This window comes from Syngnathus floridae, chromosome 5 (assembly GCF_059516105.1).
Source record: "Syngnathus floridae isolate MCC-2025c chromosome 5, RoL_Sflo_1.0, whole genome shotgun sequence".
Lineage (NCBI taxonomy): Eukaryota > Metazoa > Chordata > Actinopteri > Syngnathiformes > Syngnathidae > Syngnathus > Syngnathus floridae.
The window spans coordinates 6872465-6892330 of record NC_142417.1 but is presented as its reverse complement, the minus strand read 5'-3'; the positions used below and the strand labels follow the sequence as shown (position 1 = coordinate 6892330).

The 19866-nt window shown below is 42.7% G+C and overlaps 2 protein-coding genes and 1 long non-coding RNA gene across 3 annotated transcripts; 1 reads left to right on the top strand and 2 right to left on the bottom strand.

Moving 5' to 3' along the window:
- The first annotated feature begins 669 nt into the window (after positions 1-669).
- LOC148397816 (uncharacterized) lies at positions 670-3624 on the top strand. The gene is made up of 2 exons (XR_015858696.1): positions 670-2815; positions 2902-3624. It is a non-coding gene; the product is annotated as an uncharacterized LOC148397816 (long non-coding RNA).
- A 245-nt stretch (positions 3625-3869) lies between these two features.
- Positions 3870-15916, bottom strand: pgm5 (phosphoglucomutase 5). The gene is made up of 11 exons (XM_088376721.1): positions 15508-15916; positions 13733-13895; positions 13489-13635; positions 13283-13408; positions 13008-13198; positions 11974-12128; positions 9895-10010; positions 7464-7599; positions 6748-6931; positions 4485-4622; positions 3870-4314 (listed from the first exon to the last, which is right to left on the bottom strand). The coding sequence occupies exons 1-11, from the start codon at positions 15763-15765 to the stop codon at positions 4225-4227; spliced, it is 1704 nt and encodes a 567-aa protein (XP_088232847.1). The 5' UTR covers positions 15766-15916; the 3' UTR covers positions 3870-4224.
- A 1206-nt stretch (positions 15917-17122) lies between these two features.
- On the bottom strand, positions 17123-18097 carry foxd5 (forkhead box D5). Its single transcript, XM_088376551.1, has one exon. It carries the CDS (start codon positions 18059-18061, stop codon positions 17123-17125), a length of 939 nt encoding a protein of 312 aa, XP_088232677.1. The 5' UTR covers positions 18062-18097.
- Between the last annotated feature and the right edge of the window lie 1769 nt (positions 18098-19866).

Sequence of the window (19866 nt, the reverse complement as noted above, 5' to 3'; positions counted from 1 at the left end):
AAATCAAGTCCAAATTCCACCCTCTTCTCCTCCTCTCTTCTCTCTTTGCTTTTGTCTCAGTGCTGTGGTGAGCAAACACATTTATTGAGAGTAGAGGGCTGCCAGGGGAGGTCAAACGTCTGCCTCGCTATCATTCTTTATGACTGATCTAGTGGTGCAGCCTTCATTACCCTGAATTATACGCCGCCATTATTACCTCTCCCCCAAGGCCCGCGTATGGGATGTCTCTGGCCTTATCAAGCGATCATCCTACCCAGGAGGCATGTAAAAGCTGCAACTCTCTGATGACATCTGCCGCCAACATGGACAACTTTTACATTCTCACGTGCGTTGGTGCGTGACGTATATGCATGACGCACCGCTCAAGCTTGTCATCCAATATAAGAGAGATATTAAATGCGTATGGTAGTGTCTTGCCACTACGGGTACAATTTTCCCATTAATATTTATTGAAACACTTTGTGTACCTTTAAGGACCATGGCCCAATGAGGGATGTCAGGCACTGGTCACTCCCATGTCAAGGTACCACTATGATTTCCTAGTTGCTCAGAGCTGGCAATGGACTGACTGCATCCAAAATCTATTTTTGCTGAAGGTGCTCATGTTCCTGATTGAGCCTAGCGGTGCAAAACATTTGAATATAAATCAGGAATGAGAACAGCAGGGTAGCTCCAGCCTGAATCACCTTGTTGTCACCGCTGCCTGTCTCTGCAACGCACCTCTCGTGCACCCGCTGTGTTTATTAACACAAGTGAGGTGGCGGTGTGAGGCAGACTGATAATCTGCGAAACCTGCGGGGTGCTGTTTTGGTGCAAGTTGCGTTTTGCAACTTTTTGTTACGGAGATAGAAGTGGCAGTCAGAGGATGGACGGATGGGCGGGCAGACTGACGGACGTCTGTCTTGGAAGGATGGACTTTTGTTGTTGTGTTTTTGTTGTGTTCCATTGTACATGGACATAAATATTGGGACGCCAATCCATCTTTCTCTCCATTGCTTGTCCAACATTGAATTCTGCTGGATGGGAGAAAAAACAACATAACATGGCCCACATTAGGGGACAAATCACATGTGAACATGAATCTACTTGTGTCCACAGTTGTGCACTTTTAGCAGCGTGAAGTCAAACTGTGATACTTTGTGTTATTAATATCAGAGGGCAGCTGGCAGTTCCTCATCAAGTCCATTTGATTAATAACAGGCACTGTCACACCTTCACTCATCACTAATGGCCCTCTGTCTATTATTATCACTTCATAATGAGATCTAAAAGAAGCCAGTCATATATGTGCATACGTATGTATGCACACGCTACTCTAATTACATGTGTGACGCATGACAGTTCAGCAAAGATAATGCTTAGACTATGTTTAGCGGTAAGCATGTCTGTGTCACAGTTCTGATGTCTGGTTTTGGAATTGCCGCCATTGTCGTCCAAATATAAGCTGGGACACATTCCAACTCACCCGAGACCCACATTGAGATAATGGCTGCAAATTCAGAGAAGTACGATACAAGATGCTCTTATCATCGTTACCCTCTTGAAAATGACACACTAGCGCACTGAATATGTAAACGAGCCACACTAATCTAAAGTAGGATCTAGTAAGAACTTAGTGCCGCCATTAGGAGGCATCACTGGATCATCTGTGCAGATAGCAAGCTTAGTTAAAAAACATGGCTGTGGTGCAACACGCCACTCAATGGAATTGACACCTGATGATAACATGAAAGTGCTACCAAACCTTGCGTGGCTGTCATTTCATTCATAACGCAGTGTACAAAAATGAAATGACCTCACTTGCATCAGAAAGCAACAGTATGTATAAAAATTGCCTCAAAATAATAAATGATGGTACACTGATTTACACTGAGAACACTAGCTTCACTGTTTCCATAGCAACACTGGACCACCTGCTTTAGTGACCGATGATATTGGTGGACCAACCAGGACCATCACAAGTTATGTGCAATGCACATACTGACATTAAAATGACCAAATTGTTTCCAAAAACCAGGAAATGAACATGGTGGACTATTTGTACTTACTACTGTGACTTAAAAAGTAAGTTACACTTGACTAATGTAAAAGAAGCCCTGACAAATGTAAAAGAAGCCCTGAAACATCTGTTTCATCATCATCTTCATCATCAACATCTTTATGTGGTGTTTGGTGAGAGGTGAGCAGAGGCTCCATTCAGACAACGCAATATATGGCCAACAGTGCCCTCTACCGGCAGAATATGCCATGTCCACCCATTCTCTGCACAGTTTATGTGCTGGAAGCTATCCCAGCTGACTTTGGGTGAGGCAGGGAACTCAGTGGTAGGCTTCTCGCCCAGCAGGCCTACAGTTAGGGGTTGGGTGATGTTTGTCCTTTGTGATGTCATGCGCTCTTTTTATCTTTGATGACTTGTCTCTATGAAGATGTGTTCCTCCCATCTGCCACACTGTGTTATTTCAAATAATCAGTTATATAGCCACATCTTCTAGCACACTAGTTATTTGTTGGTGAGAAGACTCCTGGTCTAATTTGAAGACATCTTGCCAACCTGCAAAGATAATCAGAAATCGTATACAATGGCAAGAAGGTGCTTGGCTGGTTGGTCGCTGTGTGTTTGCCATGCGTCATTCATTGTGGCTTTCCCTGTGTCTGTGTGCGTGGTGGACACGCCAGCCATCCCATTGGTCCTGATTATTGTCGGCTTACTGCCTGTCTTTGCCAACATCATCTGGCCCGCCTGCAAGAGTGCGGTGGACGATTGGAGGAGGATGAAGATACATGAGCAGAACATAGAAGTGTATACCATCGAGAGGTCAGTTACACTGAATAAGAATAAACTTGGGCTTCTCTCGGCACACAGTAGAGAAAGAAATGAAACATATCCACTATTTTGTTTAGGAGGCCGAGCTCACCCCCTCCACCCTACCAAGAGTCCGAGACGTGTCACCGATGTCCAGAGGCAGATCCAGAGGACGTGGAAGTCCAAGATGGGGTTCAGGTAGTTCTGAGCCTGGCACCGCCACTCTATTGCCAGGACAGTACGCAAAGCCCGGACTGCACGTGGAGCTGGGAACAGCCGCCACCTTATGAGGATACTGCATTTGAGACATGCGGAGGAGGGGTGGCTCACCATGGAGCGGGAAGATGTGGTGAAGATGTATGTTCTTTAGAAGTGGACATCAGCACAGAGTTAACCAGACGAGATGCGTCCATGGAGAGAGACACCAAAGAGGACATAGCATTGGATATTCTTGTTTTTTAATTCACATTTTATGTTTATATCACTTATTTGTTTTTATGAACATATTCCTTTTCAATTGGTGATTTGGTTTTAATTTAAATTATATTTTAATGGTGTAACATAACTTAATGTTACTAGACATTTTGTTACCTGATTTCAAGACGAGAGCAGCAAAACAGATATTTTCTTGTCAGTTTAACCTATTTACATTTCAACAATATATGACCTGTGGCAATATATTAGAAATAAATTGGTGCTAACTCTAAGCGTGTTGAAAAACAGAAATGCTTTTATGCTTGATTGACCTAAGTGTTGTGAAATATATAAGCCCTGATGGTGCAATAACAAGTGGGTGCTAAATAAATACAGCTAGACATCCACACGGAGATTCACTGGAACATCCTCAACTCGTAACCACGGCAATCAGCGTGTTTATGAGTTCCGTTTCGCAATGTCAATTTCAGTCCTTGTAAAGATTGACTCTTTTTCTTCTTATCTTGATGCAACAGACTTGAATACTGTTAATCCAGTGTTGAGAACCAAAATTGACACATTTTGAGTGGGTTGCTGATTAATGTGTGATATGAAATCCGCAATCCCGTTCTTGATATAAAACTCAAACGTATTTATTTCACAAGGCTTTATTAGCTTTGATGCATTGCCTGCTCAATTTTACATTCAAGTGTTTTATAGTGGTGCATACAAACAACATTAGGGGGAAAAGTGTCTCAGCATGAAGGTGGGTAAATAATTCCCGATAGTTGCCAAACCAACTCTGTAAAAGACAAATAAATGCACATGCGCATTCATTAGACATTTTTCATCTATAATTCAAAAACTCCCTGTTGCAATTGTTATTTGATGGTCGCTTTTAGGGAGAACAGTGTATTTTTAGGCTGTATACGCATTCCTGGAAGGCTGTTTTCTATGCACTTTCTGACTGCATTAATTTGTGTTTTTTTTCTTTCATTTCCTTTCACTCATGTGATCATATTTGGACCGCGACGTCCCGTCCTCTCGTGGATGTTGGAGATCTTGAGCGCGATGGCAATGAGAGGACCCAGCGCCACCTGCATTGAGCAACACACAGCTTGGGACCAAAGTTGACAATGTGATCTGAGTCACACACTTCTACACTTTAATCTACAGAGTCACATGAAGGTGCAGACAGACATAATATTATAAAATCTGTCATTTGGAAAGCAGTGTCAAAAGTCATATATGAAAACACATACAGTACCTGCGTCTCTCTGCTATGTCTCTCAGGGTCTCTCTCAAAACACTCTGCATAAATGCGGATAATGGCGCCCATGCCACCACCGCTTCCGCTCATCCGAAACACCAGACGGGATGCGTCACTGAAGACAATTCTCAAACCCTGGGGGGGCGGGGAAGTGCAGTTACTTTGTTTGCCAGGTTTGTCTTCTTTTATATATACTCAGTGTGTGTGCGTGTGTGTATATGTGTATGTATGTATGTATGTACGTATATAAATATATATATAATAGAATATATATATAGAATATATATAGATATAATATATATATATATTTTTAAAACATTTATATATGTGAACATGAATAAATGAATTTTAAAAAGTATATATATAATATATATCTATAATAGTAATGATACATTCATTCATATATGTACAGTGGTTGTGTTTTTTTACTGAAAAACAAACTGCAGCGGATGGGAGCATCTTCAATGTGCAACAGCAGCAATCATTCACTAGATGTCACAAGCAGCACACATTCCTTTCTTTATTCCTACCTCTAATGTAGGTTTAAAATTTGTAGCGTATATATTTACTGGTCAGCCTGTAGGTGAATAAATGGGACTATTTGTCTTAAATGAGTTTGTTCACTTTTTATTTTATTTAGTCATCCTGGCAGGGATGGCTTTCATACTGTTGAAGAAATGTTTAAGAATCCTGAGGGAAGATTAGCTGTCGTCACGGAAATGGGCAGTGGAACGACTGGGAATTTGATGTCACACAATGTTTTCAATAACTTTAAAGCAACATTTTTGTCTCACATGTCCACACTTCCATGGTCAGTTAAAATAGGTTTGTTTATGTGGAACTATCATCCAGAAAGGGGTGTCTAATATTTTTGTCACGACTCGTCCCCGGTTGCTTTATTATCTGTTACCATGGTTTCTGTTGGCGTCGCCCCTCCCCTCCTGTGTTACCTCAATCAATGTAATCACTGTCACCTACCTCTTGTTACCTGTCTTATATTTAAGTCCTGTCTGCCCCTCACTCCCCTTTCGGATGTCGTCTGATGTCTTTTTTGTTTCTTGGTTCCTGTCTTTGTCAGCGCTGTTTCGGTTAGCCAGTCTGTCGGTCGGTCCGTTAAGTTATGTCAGTTTTCTGGTTCTATTGGTCTTGTTCCCCTCATCCTCCCTTCCAACTACCTTTTCCCTCGATAAACCCTGGTCCGAGCTGCATTTGGTCGCCCAGCTCCATTCCGATCCGTGCCATTTTTGCTTTAAGACTCATGGATTGTTTTATAGGTGGATGTGGTGAAGCGTCCAACTGCTGTCGTGGCTATATCTAAATCAAATGCTACAACCTATGCCTTAAGGCCCAGCTACTGATATTTAGATGTTCACCAAAAATGTGTTAGCATATATGTGTGTGTCTGTGTGTGTGTGTTCTTGTCTCCTGGAGAGCGGAGGCGACAGCTGATATAATTCTGGCCTGGCAGGAATGTGGGTTACAATAACACAGTGAGAGCAACTGGGCATGGAGGGTTTACCAGTGAGGTTAAAACCACATTTTGGAGAAACTGTTACTGTGGTACCACTTTGTTCTCATCAGCAGCATGAATGACGCTCTCCTTGTCGCTCTATAAAACTGTCGCACAAAGTGGCTGGGTGTTGGTATGCGTGTTTGGGGCCAACTGCTAGTATGCACAAAGCAGAGTACAGTGCGTGTGTGTATGTGGCAGGCATGTGGCAGGGAGGGGCAAGTGTCAGCGCTAGGAGTTTTAGAAGAGCCTCAATGGAAGTCAGCTGGGAAAACTTTCGATGGAGGACAGGGGAGCATACAGGAAGTGCGCACAGAGTCAGACTTCCCTAAGTGTGTGTGTACGTGTGTCTGTTTATGGTTTAAAATGAAAGCTCCACCATCTTATCCAAACATGGATCTCCTCAGATGAAGCAGAGTAGGGGTGGTCTGTCTCCAAACACAACGAGCAGGAAGAGCCAACATTACCACAAAGTCACATCACAATTTTGTATGATTAAAATGATTGCACTTTCAATGCAAATAAACAGCTTCAACAGCTGAGCTTCAAAAAAAAGTGGTGAGCTGTGATTGGTTGTAGCCTGAGCAACTGTGGTCATTTTCAGTTGACAGTAAGAGGCAAAATGGCCACCCCTGGGATTGATGAAGATTTGCTGCTTAATTTATATTCCAAGAGAAATAATATGCAGTTGGACAGTGATGTTTTTTTGGAAAAAGCTAATTTAAACAATATTCTACTATCAGCCCTCACCTGGTTTCTTGCTACCGTTCCATCCACCGGGTCGATGTACTCAAAATTATCGGCCCGCTCCACATTGTACATGTGATCGCCTACAGCAAACTTCTGGCTGCTGAACGCTTTGTCCAAGATGACCGACTCCAGATCCCTCATCAGGTAGAAGGCGGCACGGGGCTCGAGGCCTTCATAGTCAAACCTGACACAAAGGATATTTGTGACTTTGTGAATTTTCTTTTTAATTCCTTTCATCTGAAAAGGGACTAAAAGAGTTGGCAGGAACAGACACATCAAATTATTCCAAAAGCAGCACTTCTCTACATGAACATAAAATAGTTTTGCAGTGGAATATTTTCAGTCTAAGTATTTTTTTTCCAACGCAGTGCCATCTAAAGGCTTTACGAGCGCACTACCTGACCATGGCCACTGTCTTTTTTTATGTGTACCAAGTGTGGGAACACAAAAAGCTGCTGCAGCAGCAATTGTCATCGGGAACATTTACTCTCGTTAGTTTCTCTGCTGCTCACTGGGGAGACGTTAAAGCAAGAGCAACTGGGGAGGCCGACTGGAGGAGAAGAAAGAGGAGTGGACAAAGGTGAACGCTGAGGAGCTATGTTTGGCTTCATCCATACAAGGGATGATGACTTGCAGTCCAACAGACTTGCTTGTGAGGCACAAATGTGAAGTAAATATTTTAAGACGTGATAACTCTAAACAAATGTCGCGTTTACCTGCAGAAGTAGTTGCGTCCAAACTTGGCCCAGTGCTCTCGGACTATCTGCTCCACGCTCTGTTTTTTAGCGGCCATGATAGACAGCCACATCAACACTGACCATAAACCATCTTTTTCACGAATGTGGTCCGAACCTGGCAAAGAAAATACAACATTCTGATGACAATCTCTAAATTCAGTGCTTCCAATTTGTACACAATATTTGCAGGAAAACATAAAAACACAAGGCTGTTGAGTAACCAGTCAACCAGAATCCTAATGGGTGCTGCTGTTTTGGTTAGCAGCAGAGTTCAATGGTAAACACTTTAACATATAAGTGTGGACATTCAATGTTAAGAACTGAAATAATTGGATATTAATCTGTTCCTGATAATATAAACATAGGTGTCTACTTGAGGGAAGTGACTATTTTAAACAAATACATGAGCTAGCATTTTGGTTTCCAGGACTCACGTCGATGATGGTCATTATAAGACAGAAGGGCTCGTCTGGAATTTGAACCCGAGACCTCTCACACCCGAAGCGAGAATAATACCCCGAGATGCACACACATCCACACGCTACGCTAACACCCTTCATTGGGGAGCTATTACGCTGCCTCACATGGACAGCTGCACACTTTGTTAGGAACACATTGACATTTTAACAAGAACCAATGTGAGAGCAACACTTCCCTAAAAGGGCGTGGAGCAGAAAAGGACCACATGAAAAAAAAGATGAATCTCTTGTACACTTGGCATAACCTGCTCCCTCCCTCTGTTGTTGATCCTGAGCATCTGTGACTGACATCTGTTGGGAAAGTGACAGTCGCCAGTATTTAATCCCAGTCTTGCTGTCTGTCTGCCTTTGTCTGGGATCACATAATTCATCAGATCCTATTATCACATGACAACAACCTAAGAGACTTCTTTGGGGTCATAAAACGTACCACAACACATGATGATAATCATAAATGATATTTCCAAAACTGCAATGACAGCGAGTTCGGAAAAAGGGAAAGTCACGTCCAGTTGAGATGATTTACTGCAAAGCTCCCCTTTGAGCTGTTTGGCCTTAAAAGGACAGACAAGCTCTTCTGAGTGCTCCTTTCACTTCTCTCCTCCCAGCAGTCGAGTTTGCTCTTTGCTACACACTCGCGCAGCCCTTCACTTTCCCCTGTCGTCTCTAAGAAACAGAGTTGGAGGCAGGTAGACACGGCAAATGTGCTTGTGTGCCTCAGCGGGCCTTGTCTGCGTGTTGGAGTCATTCAAAAGGAGCTCCCATCTCCTTTTATAGCAGAAGAATGGGGATTATTTACACAGGCAGCCTGGGTCACGGCCACAACATCTATTAGGCGGCAGTCAGGATGCATTCATCCGCCGGAGAATGGCCGTGTGTTCAAGAGAAAATACAGAAGAGGTAGAGTTGTTAGGACCTTTTAGTTGGCCTTCTTCTCAATCGCTAAAAGACAAATTGTACTCTGAGGCGAGAGTCTTGGAACATGTCATATCAATAATAAAGCAAAAGACATGGACGTCCATTGGAAATCTTTCCTGCCAAAATAAGCAGGGCTAGCAAATAAGTTGCTCAATGTGTCCTCACAAATATCAAGTGGCAAATTGCGTGACAATAAAATCCTCCTAAATTCACGAGAATTTTTTTTCTGTGCTTTGCAACTGCAACGACACTAAAAATGACAGCTTGCTCAGCTAATTTTAAAATTAGGCCAATGCTGTACTGATTACTCAATTAATTTGTGTACAAAAAAAATTAACAATCTTGTGGGAACTGCCTCCTCTGTTTTATATTAAATAATGTGAAGATTATTCTCATAAAGTAACGTTGATTAAAAAAATGCAAAACATGTTAAACTAATCACAAAAATATGTCAGTTCTCAAATGATTAACTTTTTATGGGAAAAAAATCCGACTAAATTCCTGTGAGAACAGAGTTCTCTGATTGCAATAGGTGACACGACTCGTCCCCGGTTGCTTTATTATGTCAATATGTTACCATGGTTTCTGCTCGCGTCGCCCCTCCCCTCCTGTGTTACCTCAATCAATGTAATCACAGTCACCTATCTCTTGTTACCTATCTTGTATTTAAGTCCTGTCTGGTCCTCACTCCCCTTCCGGGTCGCGGATGTTGTTCTTGTTTCTTGATTCCTGTTTTTCTGTTCTGTCTGTTAGCCAACCCTGTCCTTCGGTCGGTCAGTCCCGTTGTTTTGTTAGGAAGTTATGTTAGTTTGCTGGTTCTTTTAATTTGTTCCCTTTATCCTCCCTTCCAACTACCTTTTCCCTCAAACCCTGGTCCATTCCGATCCTAACACCTTTCCTACTATCTCAAATGCTTACCACTAAATGAACTTGTTCTCATGTTGGTCAAACTGTTGTATCAATGTCTTAACAAGAGTCGTTGTATCTTGTTTGTGCTTGAGTAGATGCCGTACCTGTCCCGAAACTTTCCTCGCCACAGAGGGAACAACGGCCCGAGTCCATCAGGTTTCCAAAGTACCTCCAACCGGTAGGAGTCTCGTACAATGCCAGTTTCATGAGTTTGGCTACCCTAAGAAGATTACAATAAAAAACAAATTTAGTTTTTGAAGCATGTGTTTGTTATGTGCCTCTTCTGGCAACCAGCAGCCCTTTCTCGTAAAGCGTTCCCATGAACTTTTAAATGAAGCGAAGCAAATGTTTCATGACGAGCCAAGAGGTTGTCCACTTTAATAAAGTAAATGAACAGAGTCTGTGAACCTTTTAGTTCATGTCGCCTTTGAAAGTGAGCCGCGGTGGAAAGGAGATGAGCAATTGTGTGTAGGTAGACCGAACTGAGTGTATAGTAATACTTTGTTAACAAATAGTGGTCTGAGAGTTTTTCTCAAATGTAGACCGGGGCTTTTTGGCAGAGGGCCTTTTTGATTTCAAACGCACATTATTTTTAGAACATTAGTGTGAGACCATCTTTATTACTGCGCAAGAAACTCACTGGAAAAAACAACGCAGTATTCATTCAAGAGATTATGTGCCTTGCTAAGTACTGCTGTTTTGGTTAGCAATAGTTTAAATGGCTTCAGCAGTGAACTTTTGAAATGTTCGTGATGACAATTAATAATGGAAGCCTGAGTTTTGGTGGGACGCCCCTGCCTCTAGGTGGCGGTAATGCTCATTTCAAAGTGTGTGCCAGCTTCTACTCACAATAACCTTTTTCTCTTCCACTCAATCAACTGAATGTGTCACTGTACAAATGGGCTCCGATGAGAGATGACTATAATAGTTGAAAGTCAACTTCTTAAAATTTCGAGATGCAATATATGGATACAGAGTAAATTAATCATTCCATGCACAAATAAAGCCCCCAGAGTGCCCAGTGCAGTTGTTTACACGAGGGTGGGATAAATGACCAAATAAGAGTAAACCAGAGTTGTCCTCAGGGATGTGAAGGCTGGAACGGAAAGCCTGACATTCCACACAGACAAAAAAAATATAATAACCCTAGTTTTCCCATGAGGTTTTGAGGCCCGAAACAGCATGTTTACACCCAACACGAACACAAACGTCCAGGTTACTAACATCACTACAATCTGCTCAGTACATTCAAAGCAGTAACAAGTAGAGAGGAGGTGAAATATTATCAGCTTTTGGCACTGACTTCATATTTGGCCAAACATAGCATCCAGTGACCCGTCTCCACTGATGAGAGATCAGCTGAGATTTAAAAGCTTTGGTCTGGCATTTGGACAAAAAAGCACCGCATGCTGGAGCTTTACTTGGAAATGGGAGTTCTTCCTTGACTCCAATATCGGAAGCCTGATATTAAATTGTGACGAAGCACAACTCTGGTTGAGGTTTAGAAGTTGTCAAAGACCTCTTTTTGGTTAGATAACTGCTTGGAGGGAATTGTTGAGTTGTTTCATAAGCACAGTGGTACCTTGACAAACAAGGAACCTGGGCTCTACTATTCCTAGTCTTGTTTTTTTGTAAGATAAATTTGGCCATGAAAAGGAGACATTTTGTCCAAGAAGGTAGCAGCAGCAAAGTAGAGAATGAGGAGTACAACACTGCAGCCTCCAGAGTAAAAAGGGCTCATCTAACTTAAGCATGTGTGTTTATTTTTGACTTTCCTACTCACGTATCCTCAAACAACCCACAAATTTGCACTTAATCTTCACCGACATCTAATATTGTAAAAATGATGATGAATAACCGCAGCAAGTTGAATTTTGATCAGCTCAGTGTGGCAAATTCAAAGCTGCGCTTCCCCCAATTCCTCCATGCACTTTTGTGGAACAATTTTAACAGCCCTAACTTTAGCGATGGCACCCATTCACTAAATGCCCCCTGCTCTACTCTACCCTCACATAACACGTCATATTTATAGGCTGTGAGTAAAAGTGCATATAGTACTATATGTGCATGTGAGTGCTAGAAGGGGGTTACACGGTCGCAAATTCAGTGTGAGGTCAGTCGTCATCGGAGAGTCCCTGAAATAAATAACACCACTCAGTAAGCATAGCGCTTGTGTGTTGTACCTGTCGAGCGCAGCGCTGGTGGCCATACTTCTGGCGAAGCCTTTGACTCCCAGCTGGCGAAAATAGGGCACAGAGGAGAGGTTGGCGGCCATGATGGCGACAGAGTCCGACGGGTTCACGAAGAAGGCATTCTCTCCCAGGATCATGTAGCGGTCCTGATAGATATAACATATATTTTACCACCTGAATAAAGCTGAGGTGCAACCTGGATTCGCTGCACATTTGCAGGCCACATTCACACTTGCATTTAAACATACGAACAATTACAATGATATATTTTTTTGAATGTAGAAGGAGTTTGCCAGATAGCGATGACAGTGTTACATAATATCTTACAAACACCCTCGCTAATCACTGGGTCGGTTTTGATCGTGATGGGAGCTCATATGACATAAATCCCCTGATGATAAGATCATTTATTCAGGACACAGTGCGCCTACAATTGGACGACTTGGTGGAAAATTTGAGCTACTTATTGCGGCCTCAGAAACTTTTTTCCCCCAAGATATTTATAAGTATTTTTTTTTTTAAAAGTAATAAAACAATCCCCTCTTTTCCTGTGTACTGAGAAATGCAACAGCTGTATATTTTTTCAAGCAGCAAACACACATTTTTTGATAAACATTCAATGTGTCTCTAATGTTGTTTTATCTTCCCATTTGTCATATTTAAACAAATTTTATCATGGGTCTCTGTGTCTCATGACAATAAATAATTACTAACACTCTTCATAGCAATCCATCAGTAAGTCAAATATTTTACCATAATCATCCTTCTCTCTCACACAAGCACTGTAACTTCCTAAAAATAAAAATTTGGTGGAGACGCCAACGTGGCCTTCCAGTCGAGTGTGTGTGTGGGTGGCCGTTTTAGCAGGAGCAAAAAATCTTTTTAAACCACTTTGTTCCTTAAGAGGTGGCAGTGAGTCTGCGTAGTACCAAACAGCTGTTAGAGTGCCCACTATCTCGCCACACTGCTTATCACCCTCTATACTGTAGTCGTTAGCATTTAGCAGCTAGTTGACCCAATCTCACCCCGTCTGCGTCAAAGGCAGCGCCCAAGCCAAAGTCGCCTCCTTTCATGGCATCCACCAACGAAGAGGCATACGTCAAGTTCGGCTCGGGGGGCCGGCCCCCGAAGTCCTCCATAGGAACGCAGTTGACGGCGGAGTTAGCGGGGGCCCCAAGCTCATCGCATAGGATTCTACGGACATAAGGGCCCATCACTGTAACAGCAGAGGAGATGCCGTTAACACTGACAAGATGCTCAGTTGGCTTTTATCACAAGAGGATGATGACGGTGGTCTCACCTCCATTCATAGCGTCGATGCATATCTTCAGCTGCCCTGGTCCTGTCAGAAGACTTTTGATGGCGCTGAAGTCAAAGATGTTTCGTAGGAGTTGGAGGTACACCTCCACAGAATCCACAATCTCCACTGGAAGCACAGTCAGGTTTTATACATAGGCATGCTCAGTTACTGTACTTTTTACTATAATTTTACTCCTGCAAGTGTACCTCGAAAAGGTTTGAACTTATTCTCCAGGTCAAAGTCTTGTCGTCCCAGTCTGGACAGATCGATGCGGAGGTCAGGGCAGATGGCGTACTCTTCGAGTGTGCGGCTCACCTGATGGATCCTTTCCATCACCGTGTCTGGAGATGGGCCTGTGGCACGAACCCAAAAGCAACCAAGGAGCAAAGGTTCTTACAAAAACGAGAGTCTAAACAAGAGGTTGTTTGACTGGCCATATTCCTTCCACACCTCCGTTAGCCACGTTAAATTTGATGCCAAAGTCTCCTCCGGGACCTCCGGGGTTGTGACTGGCTGTGAGGATGATCCCACCGATGGCTTTGATCTTTCTGATGATGCAGGAGACAGCAGGGGTGGACAGGAGGCCATTGTGGCCGATTACCAGGCGACCGATCTGCACATCACAGGTACAAGACCCAGATGAATGTTTCTCCAAAAACAGCGGTGTGTCATCAACCATCTTAAAATTAATACTGAGATGGTGAATCCAATTTCACCAAAATAATTAATGTATCAAATTCGATTTTTCCATTTGTTTGTCTATCACGTCTTCATTTTGGAAAAGTACAATGAATAACCATTTGATTCATCCAGAAGTCATTTGTTACCATCAACACAATTTGAAGGGCGTGTCCAAGCTATAGTCACCACATATAAAATGTTAGCTTCTCCTCATGCCAAGTGGAGCCTCAATAACACAACAGAGGGAGCCACACTATTTATAATTGTCTGCGGCATATAACCCGGTAATGGCATCAGCATCCTATAATAGGCGTTTCCTCACCAGAGAGGCATTTGTGGTCCTTAGCATGCATAATGCGTATGTTAAAGGAAGATATGCAGCACAATGTCGGGACCATCTTGACTCCTGTCCTCTCAAAAGCTTGACCAAAGAGAGAGAGAGAGAGATGAAGAGGAACAAGACCGGAAAATAGAGCAGGATGGATGGAAGTGCTGATAAGTCTGACACTCAGAGACATTTGGCACCAAAACAAAATCAGATTCCCTTCAGATGTTCCCTTGGAGGCGCTCCAAAGCAATTATGAAGATGTCAGAGTGGAGCAGTGGGGATTTTCTCGCTCACTTCCAGCTTTCATTCTTTGGAGAGCTGTCAAGTTTCCTCGTGTTAACACAAATAATTACTTAATCGGATTCTTTCCATGTGTCAAAAGTGATGCAGCAGCCGCGATTGTAACACTGGAGTCGGATTAACAAGCAACTGACTCGGGCTACCCATTTTGCAACTCCAATTCAAATGCAATGGGACTTGGACTGTGGAGTAAGCCAACTTGCAGTTTTTTTTAATACAAACAGTCACTGTCAATTTTCTCCCTTTGTGTCTCAAACTGAGTTTCTCGTATTTATATTTGCACACAAACATCGCAGCCAGCAACACATGCGGTCAGAGCAGTTAACAACGCACACCATGAAACTTTGACTCAAAAACCTTTATATTTTTTATATGTTGACACTTCTAAAGTCACTACCTTCCAGGAAATCACAAAAACACCATCTTGCTTGAGCCACCAAACACCGTCACCATCATTCAAGTTATGATACTGAAGAAATTCTGTTGCTCACCAACATTAACACAACACCAACCCAAAAATATTGCTCACTTGTATATTTAATATACTACAAAATTACTGATTTATTCCGCTGTCATCGATTAAAAAACTTCAACGCCATCCGATCACAACAAAGTGCGCTCACGCGTCGGCCACGCGTCGGCCTAGCCGAAAAACCAATAAGCCTGAAACCAAATATCTAATTGATCCTGACAATCATTGGGACTTTAACTTTAACTAGCTGCCCTCAGCATTTGAGAGCGGAGAGTAGGGCTTGATTTTTCACAAAGCTTCATTTTACACGCTTGATATATTTCCAACCTTGTGTTTTTAAAGTTTTAAATTTAAGATTGGTTTGCAAACTAAAAAAAAAAAAAAAGTTTATTGGGAAATCTGGCTGCGGGTTCCGATTCCAAAACCGCCCCCGCTCAAACTCACCCCGTTGGCGGCCGCCATCTGGACGATCACCTCGATAGCCGCCCGGCTCAGGTAGCGTCCGTCGCTGCCCACCACCATGGTGCAGCCCTGTCTGTCCCGGAGGTCAATAGAGGACAGGACGCTCTGGATGTAGTTCTGAAGGTAGTTCTTCTTGCCCTCGAACACGGTTGTCTTCCTCCGGAGTCCGTTGGTACCGGGCCGCTGGTCATCGAAGGGGGTGGTTTGGACCGTCACCACCGGGATCGGGCTGGTCTCCATCGTCAAAGCGGGAAAGGGTCCAACAGTAAAAAAGAGCCGGAGAAGCGGAAAGCGCTAGGCACGGAGACCTCTTCACCAGAGAGCTGCTACATCCCTCGGAACAGAGTCAGCGTGACAGCTCTTCTCTCTTCCTAATAAGCATGAACAACTGACACTAGAGGGGGGAAACAGAGCACTGGGAGGGTCCAGATCACAAATAAAAATAGACTCTGACTGATGGGACTGGACAGTTGGGACTGTACCAAAGAAAGACAGTAAAAAAAACTATGCTTGAATTCTCAATTGTATACCGTTTTATAAGTTATAGAAAGTGATATTAAGCCTTTTTTTTTTTACAATCTTTGATCAAGTCTCTTATCTTAAATCTTTTAAACATACTTTAAAACATGCGCTTGATATTGGTATGTAATCGAATACTTTAATTTAGTGTTTTTCTTCAATTAAAAAAAGTTGCGCACAACATTTGATCAATAGCGGCATCGTGTGGGCAGAATGGGGAAAATCTTCACTTACGCCCTACTGTATTCTTGTGACTGACTACTAAGCACATACTGTCCTTCCATAATAAAGATGACATTCATTTCACAAATTTTACTATTTTACTTCATATTAGACAATTTAGAACAGGGGAAGATTACTTTGATTGATGAAACAAAAACAAACAATGATTTTTGCTTTTTAATTTTTGTACTCAGTCTGCTCTTTTTTAAATTTTACTCAGGTAGAGAACAAGTATTCGTACTTGCACTTCAGTATAGTACTCAAGAGTGTGAGTACTTTTGACAACTCTACAGACATAACTAAGCAGCAACACAAAACTATTTTCACAGCAGTAATATTTATTTAGAGGGATAATTATAAACAACAGTCCTTCGGTACATTAAGCCTCAACTAATCAGTAGAGCACAGAAAGAAAGCAAATTTTCAATTTTAAACACCAGATGCCAGGTCAACACTTTGTAGATAAACCATTGTTATTGTTGAAGTCAAATAAATACATGTAGAATAATGTTACAGTGGCATACAATATGGATAAATATACACTACCAGTCAAACGTTTTGAAACAGTTTCATGTTTTTACATGAAAGTTGTCTCCAAACTTTTGAACTGGCAGTGTACTTGCAGTTGGTCAAGATGGCAGTGCTTGATTATTATTATTATTATTATTATTTTACAACATAGATGATAGCCTCCTTGATGTAAAAACTTTGAGTAATACTGTCTAAAGAAACATAGAATTTTTTTACTCAACATAAATATCATGCAGTCCAATTATTTCTTTAAGAAATGAGAAACACGTGCCTTAAGTAATGACACAAAAGATCACACCAACATAATAATATTAACAACCACACCTCAGCACTGTGGGTATGAACGTCTTAGTTGTTCACTGATGAAAGGGGTAACACTCAGCATGGCAGGGGGTCCAAAATGAGTTCTTGGGTTCTGCAGGAGTGTGGGGACCAAGGGGGCCACATGGTTTGACATGAAGCGTGGGTAAGCAAGGGGATACTGATGTGGACCCCCATTGGTGGGAGCCGGTTTACTCATGATCGAGTCTATGCTGAAGGAGCACTTGCCCTGCACGCCCTTCATGGACTTGATGTTTTCTGTAGTTCTGACCTCTTTTGGTCCAGTGGACTCGCTCCGAGATTGCGGCAAAAGGTGATAAGACGAGGGAGAAGGCATCATGACGCCGTCCTGCAGCGGCGCATAGCCCACAGCGGTCGCGGTGACGCGCCCCTGCACCGGGTACGGTTGTCCGAAAGGTCGGCAGCAGAACACGAGTCCTTCCTTCCCGAATTCGGGTGGATTCCTCTTGAACCGCTTCCTGCGCCTTAGGAAGCTGCCATTGTCAAACATGTCCTCCGAGGCCGGGTCCAGGGACCAGTAGTTGCCCTTGCCGGGGTTGCCCGGCTCCCTGGGGATCTTAACGAAGCAGTCGTTGAGCGACAGGTTGTGACGAATGGAATTCTGCCAAGCCGGGAATTTGTCTCGGTAGTAGGGGAACTTGTTGCTGATGAAGTCACAGATGCCGCTCAGGGTGAGCTTCTTCAGGGGGCTCTGTAGGATGGCCATGGTGATGAGAGCAATGTAGGAGTAAGGGGGCTTCACCAGGCTCCCCCCACCGGCCTTCCCGGAGCAGAAGCCGCTCTCGCTTTCCGTCCCCGAAGAGTCGGCACCCGAGCCCAGGTCGGCGGGCTCCGGGTCATCCTCACCCACGATGTCGATCTCATCCTCTGCCAGAGGCAACTCGGTGTGTGGGGAAGATTCAAAATCACCGGAAAGTGTCATGGCAAAACTCACAAAGGTTGAAAATTCCCCCCGCAAATGAAGCACGACGCGCCGTGCGTAATAACCCAAACCACTCGCGCGTTAAAGTGCATGTGCTCGCTCGTCCACCTCAGCTTTGACCTGGGGGAAGAAGCTTTATAAGCTGGGAGGCTTTTGCCCAGCAGGGTAGACCCACCCGGGTTGGGGGTCCGTTGGGCCTATCACAAGATCCCCTTACCGCAGCGGGGGCCAAAGGAGAGCGAACAGGTGGGGGGAGTCAAACTACTCATGCACACGTTATATCATATTTAAATCTCTATGTATTTCCAAATGGGACTCTGCTAAGTTGTAATTACAGGCAAAGATTTGAAGCGTCATTTGGAACTATACATGAGCATTATTTAATTGCAAAATAGTAATGCGCCCCGTGATTTTTTTGCTTTTAGCATGATCGTTAATTGCCATTATTATGCAGTGATTTATACATAATTTACATTAGCAAGAAATGTAGACTACAATATATTGAATCTAGATTGTAAAACTTACTATTTCCCCCCCAATATATCAGATACGTTATTATTAGTAATAATGCATGTATATTTAATGCAGTCCTATTGAATAAAGAAGTTAATATAAGAACTAACGTGGTACACATAATTATAATATACAATTATAATATGCAATATGTTGCTTGGCCATCCTGGCTCAAAACTTTAAATACAGTATGATTTTTTTTCTCTTCAATATAAATAAGAGCACTATGCATAACATTGCAAACATGTTCAATGTAGTTTTTGTAGTAAAAATGAGCCACTTATACAGTTTTATATAATGTACAGTATGTGCATTCTTGCAACAAACAAAACACTTAAAAGATTTTAAATATGGATGAATGATTTACTTTTCCAAACATCCATTGACAAAAAAGGCAGATGGGAGGAGAGTGTATCGGATGTTGAGTATTGTGAAACCTTCTTAGTAACACCACGCCTTGTTGAAAGGTTTCCATCTTGGTGGACTCGCCCTCCCACCCCACTCCCCTGTGGGTTCGTTTAGTTTGCCACCTCGGGATGGCCACAGGGGGGCGTGACCATGAAAATGGCCATGGTGGGACGTCCCGCCGGGCAGTGCAGAAAAGAGCCAATGGCCGATATTAACGAGGCCAATCAGCATCAGAATCGAGTAGGAAACGGCCCAGCTGCACGGTGCCGCTCGGCTCGACCCAGGGCTTGGTTGGGGGGGGGGATTTACAACCCGACCTGAATAAAGCAGGAGCCATCATCAAAGCAAAGTGAGCGGATATGTGCTTAAAAAACAAAACACAAACAAAAACGATATCTCCATTGCAAATTAGCAGTGCTGGGAAAACTCCACCCACTTCCTCACCTGAACTGAGCGCGTTAGTGTATGTGTGCACATTGGGGACAAGGCTAATGGTGCTCACATGACAGCAACACGGCAACTTTAAACGGTACCAAATATCAAGTATGGCGTGCACAGACTTAATTTAATGCATAAGCAGCAACATGTCAGCACAGACCTGTTAATCATTTAAGCGCATGTTCTGGATGAAAAGTAAAGAACAAGTTCACTTCTGCACATGGGTACGCTTTATTTCCTTTTTAGTAGAATAGACAATGGCATGAATTAAATATAAACTATTTTAAGATTGAAACAAATATTAAATATAAACTATTTTAGGATTAAAACAAATCACAAAAAATATGTTTATGCACAAGAAAAACTAATGCAAAATATTCTGTTTTGTGTAGATAAACATATACATAAAATAAAAATGTTCATGTTTGTCATGTGAAAAACAAAAA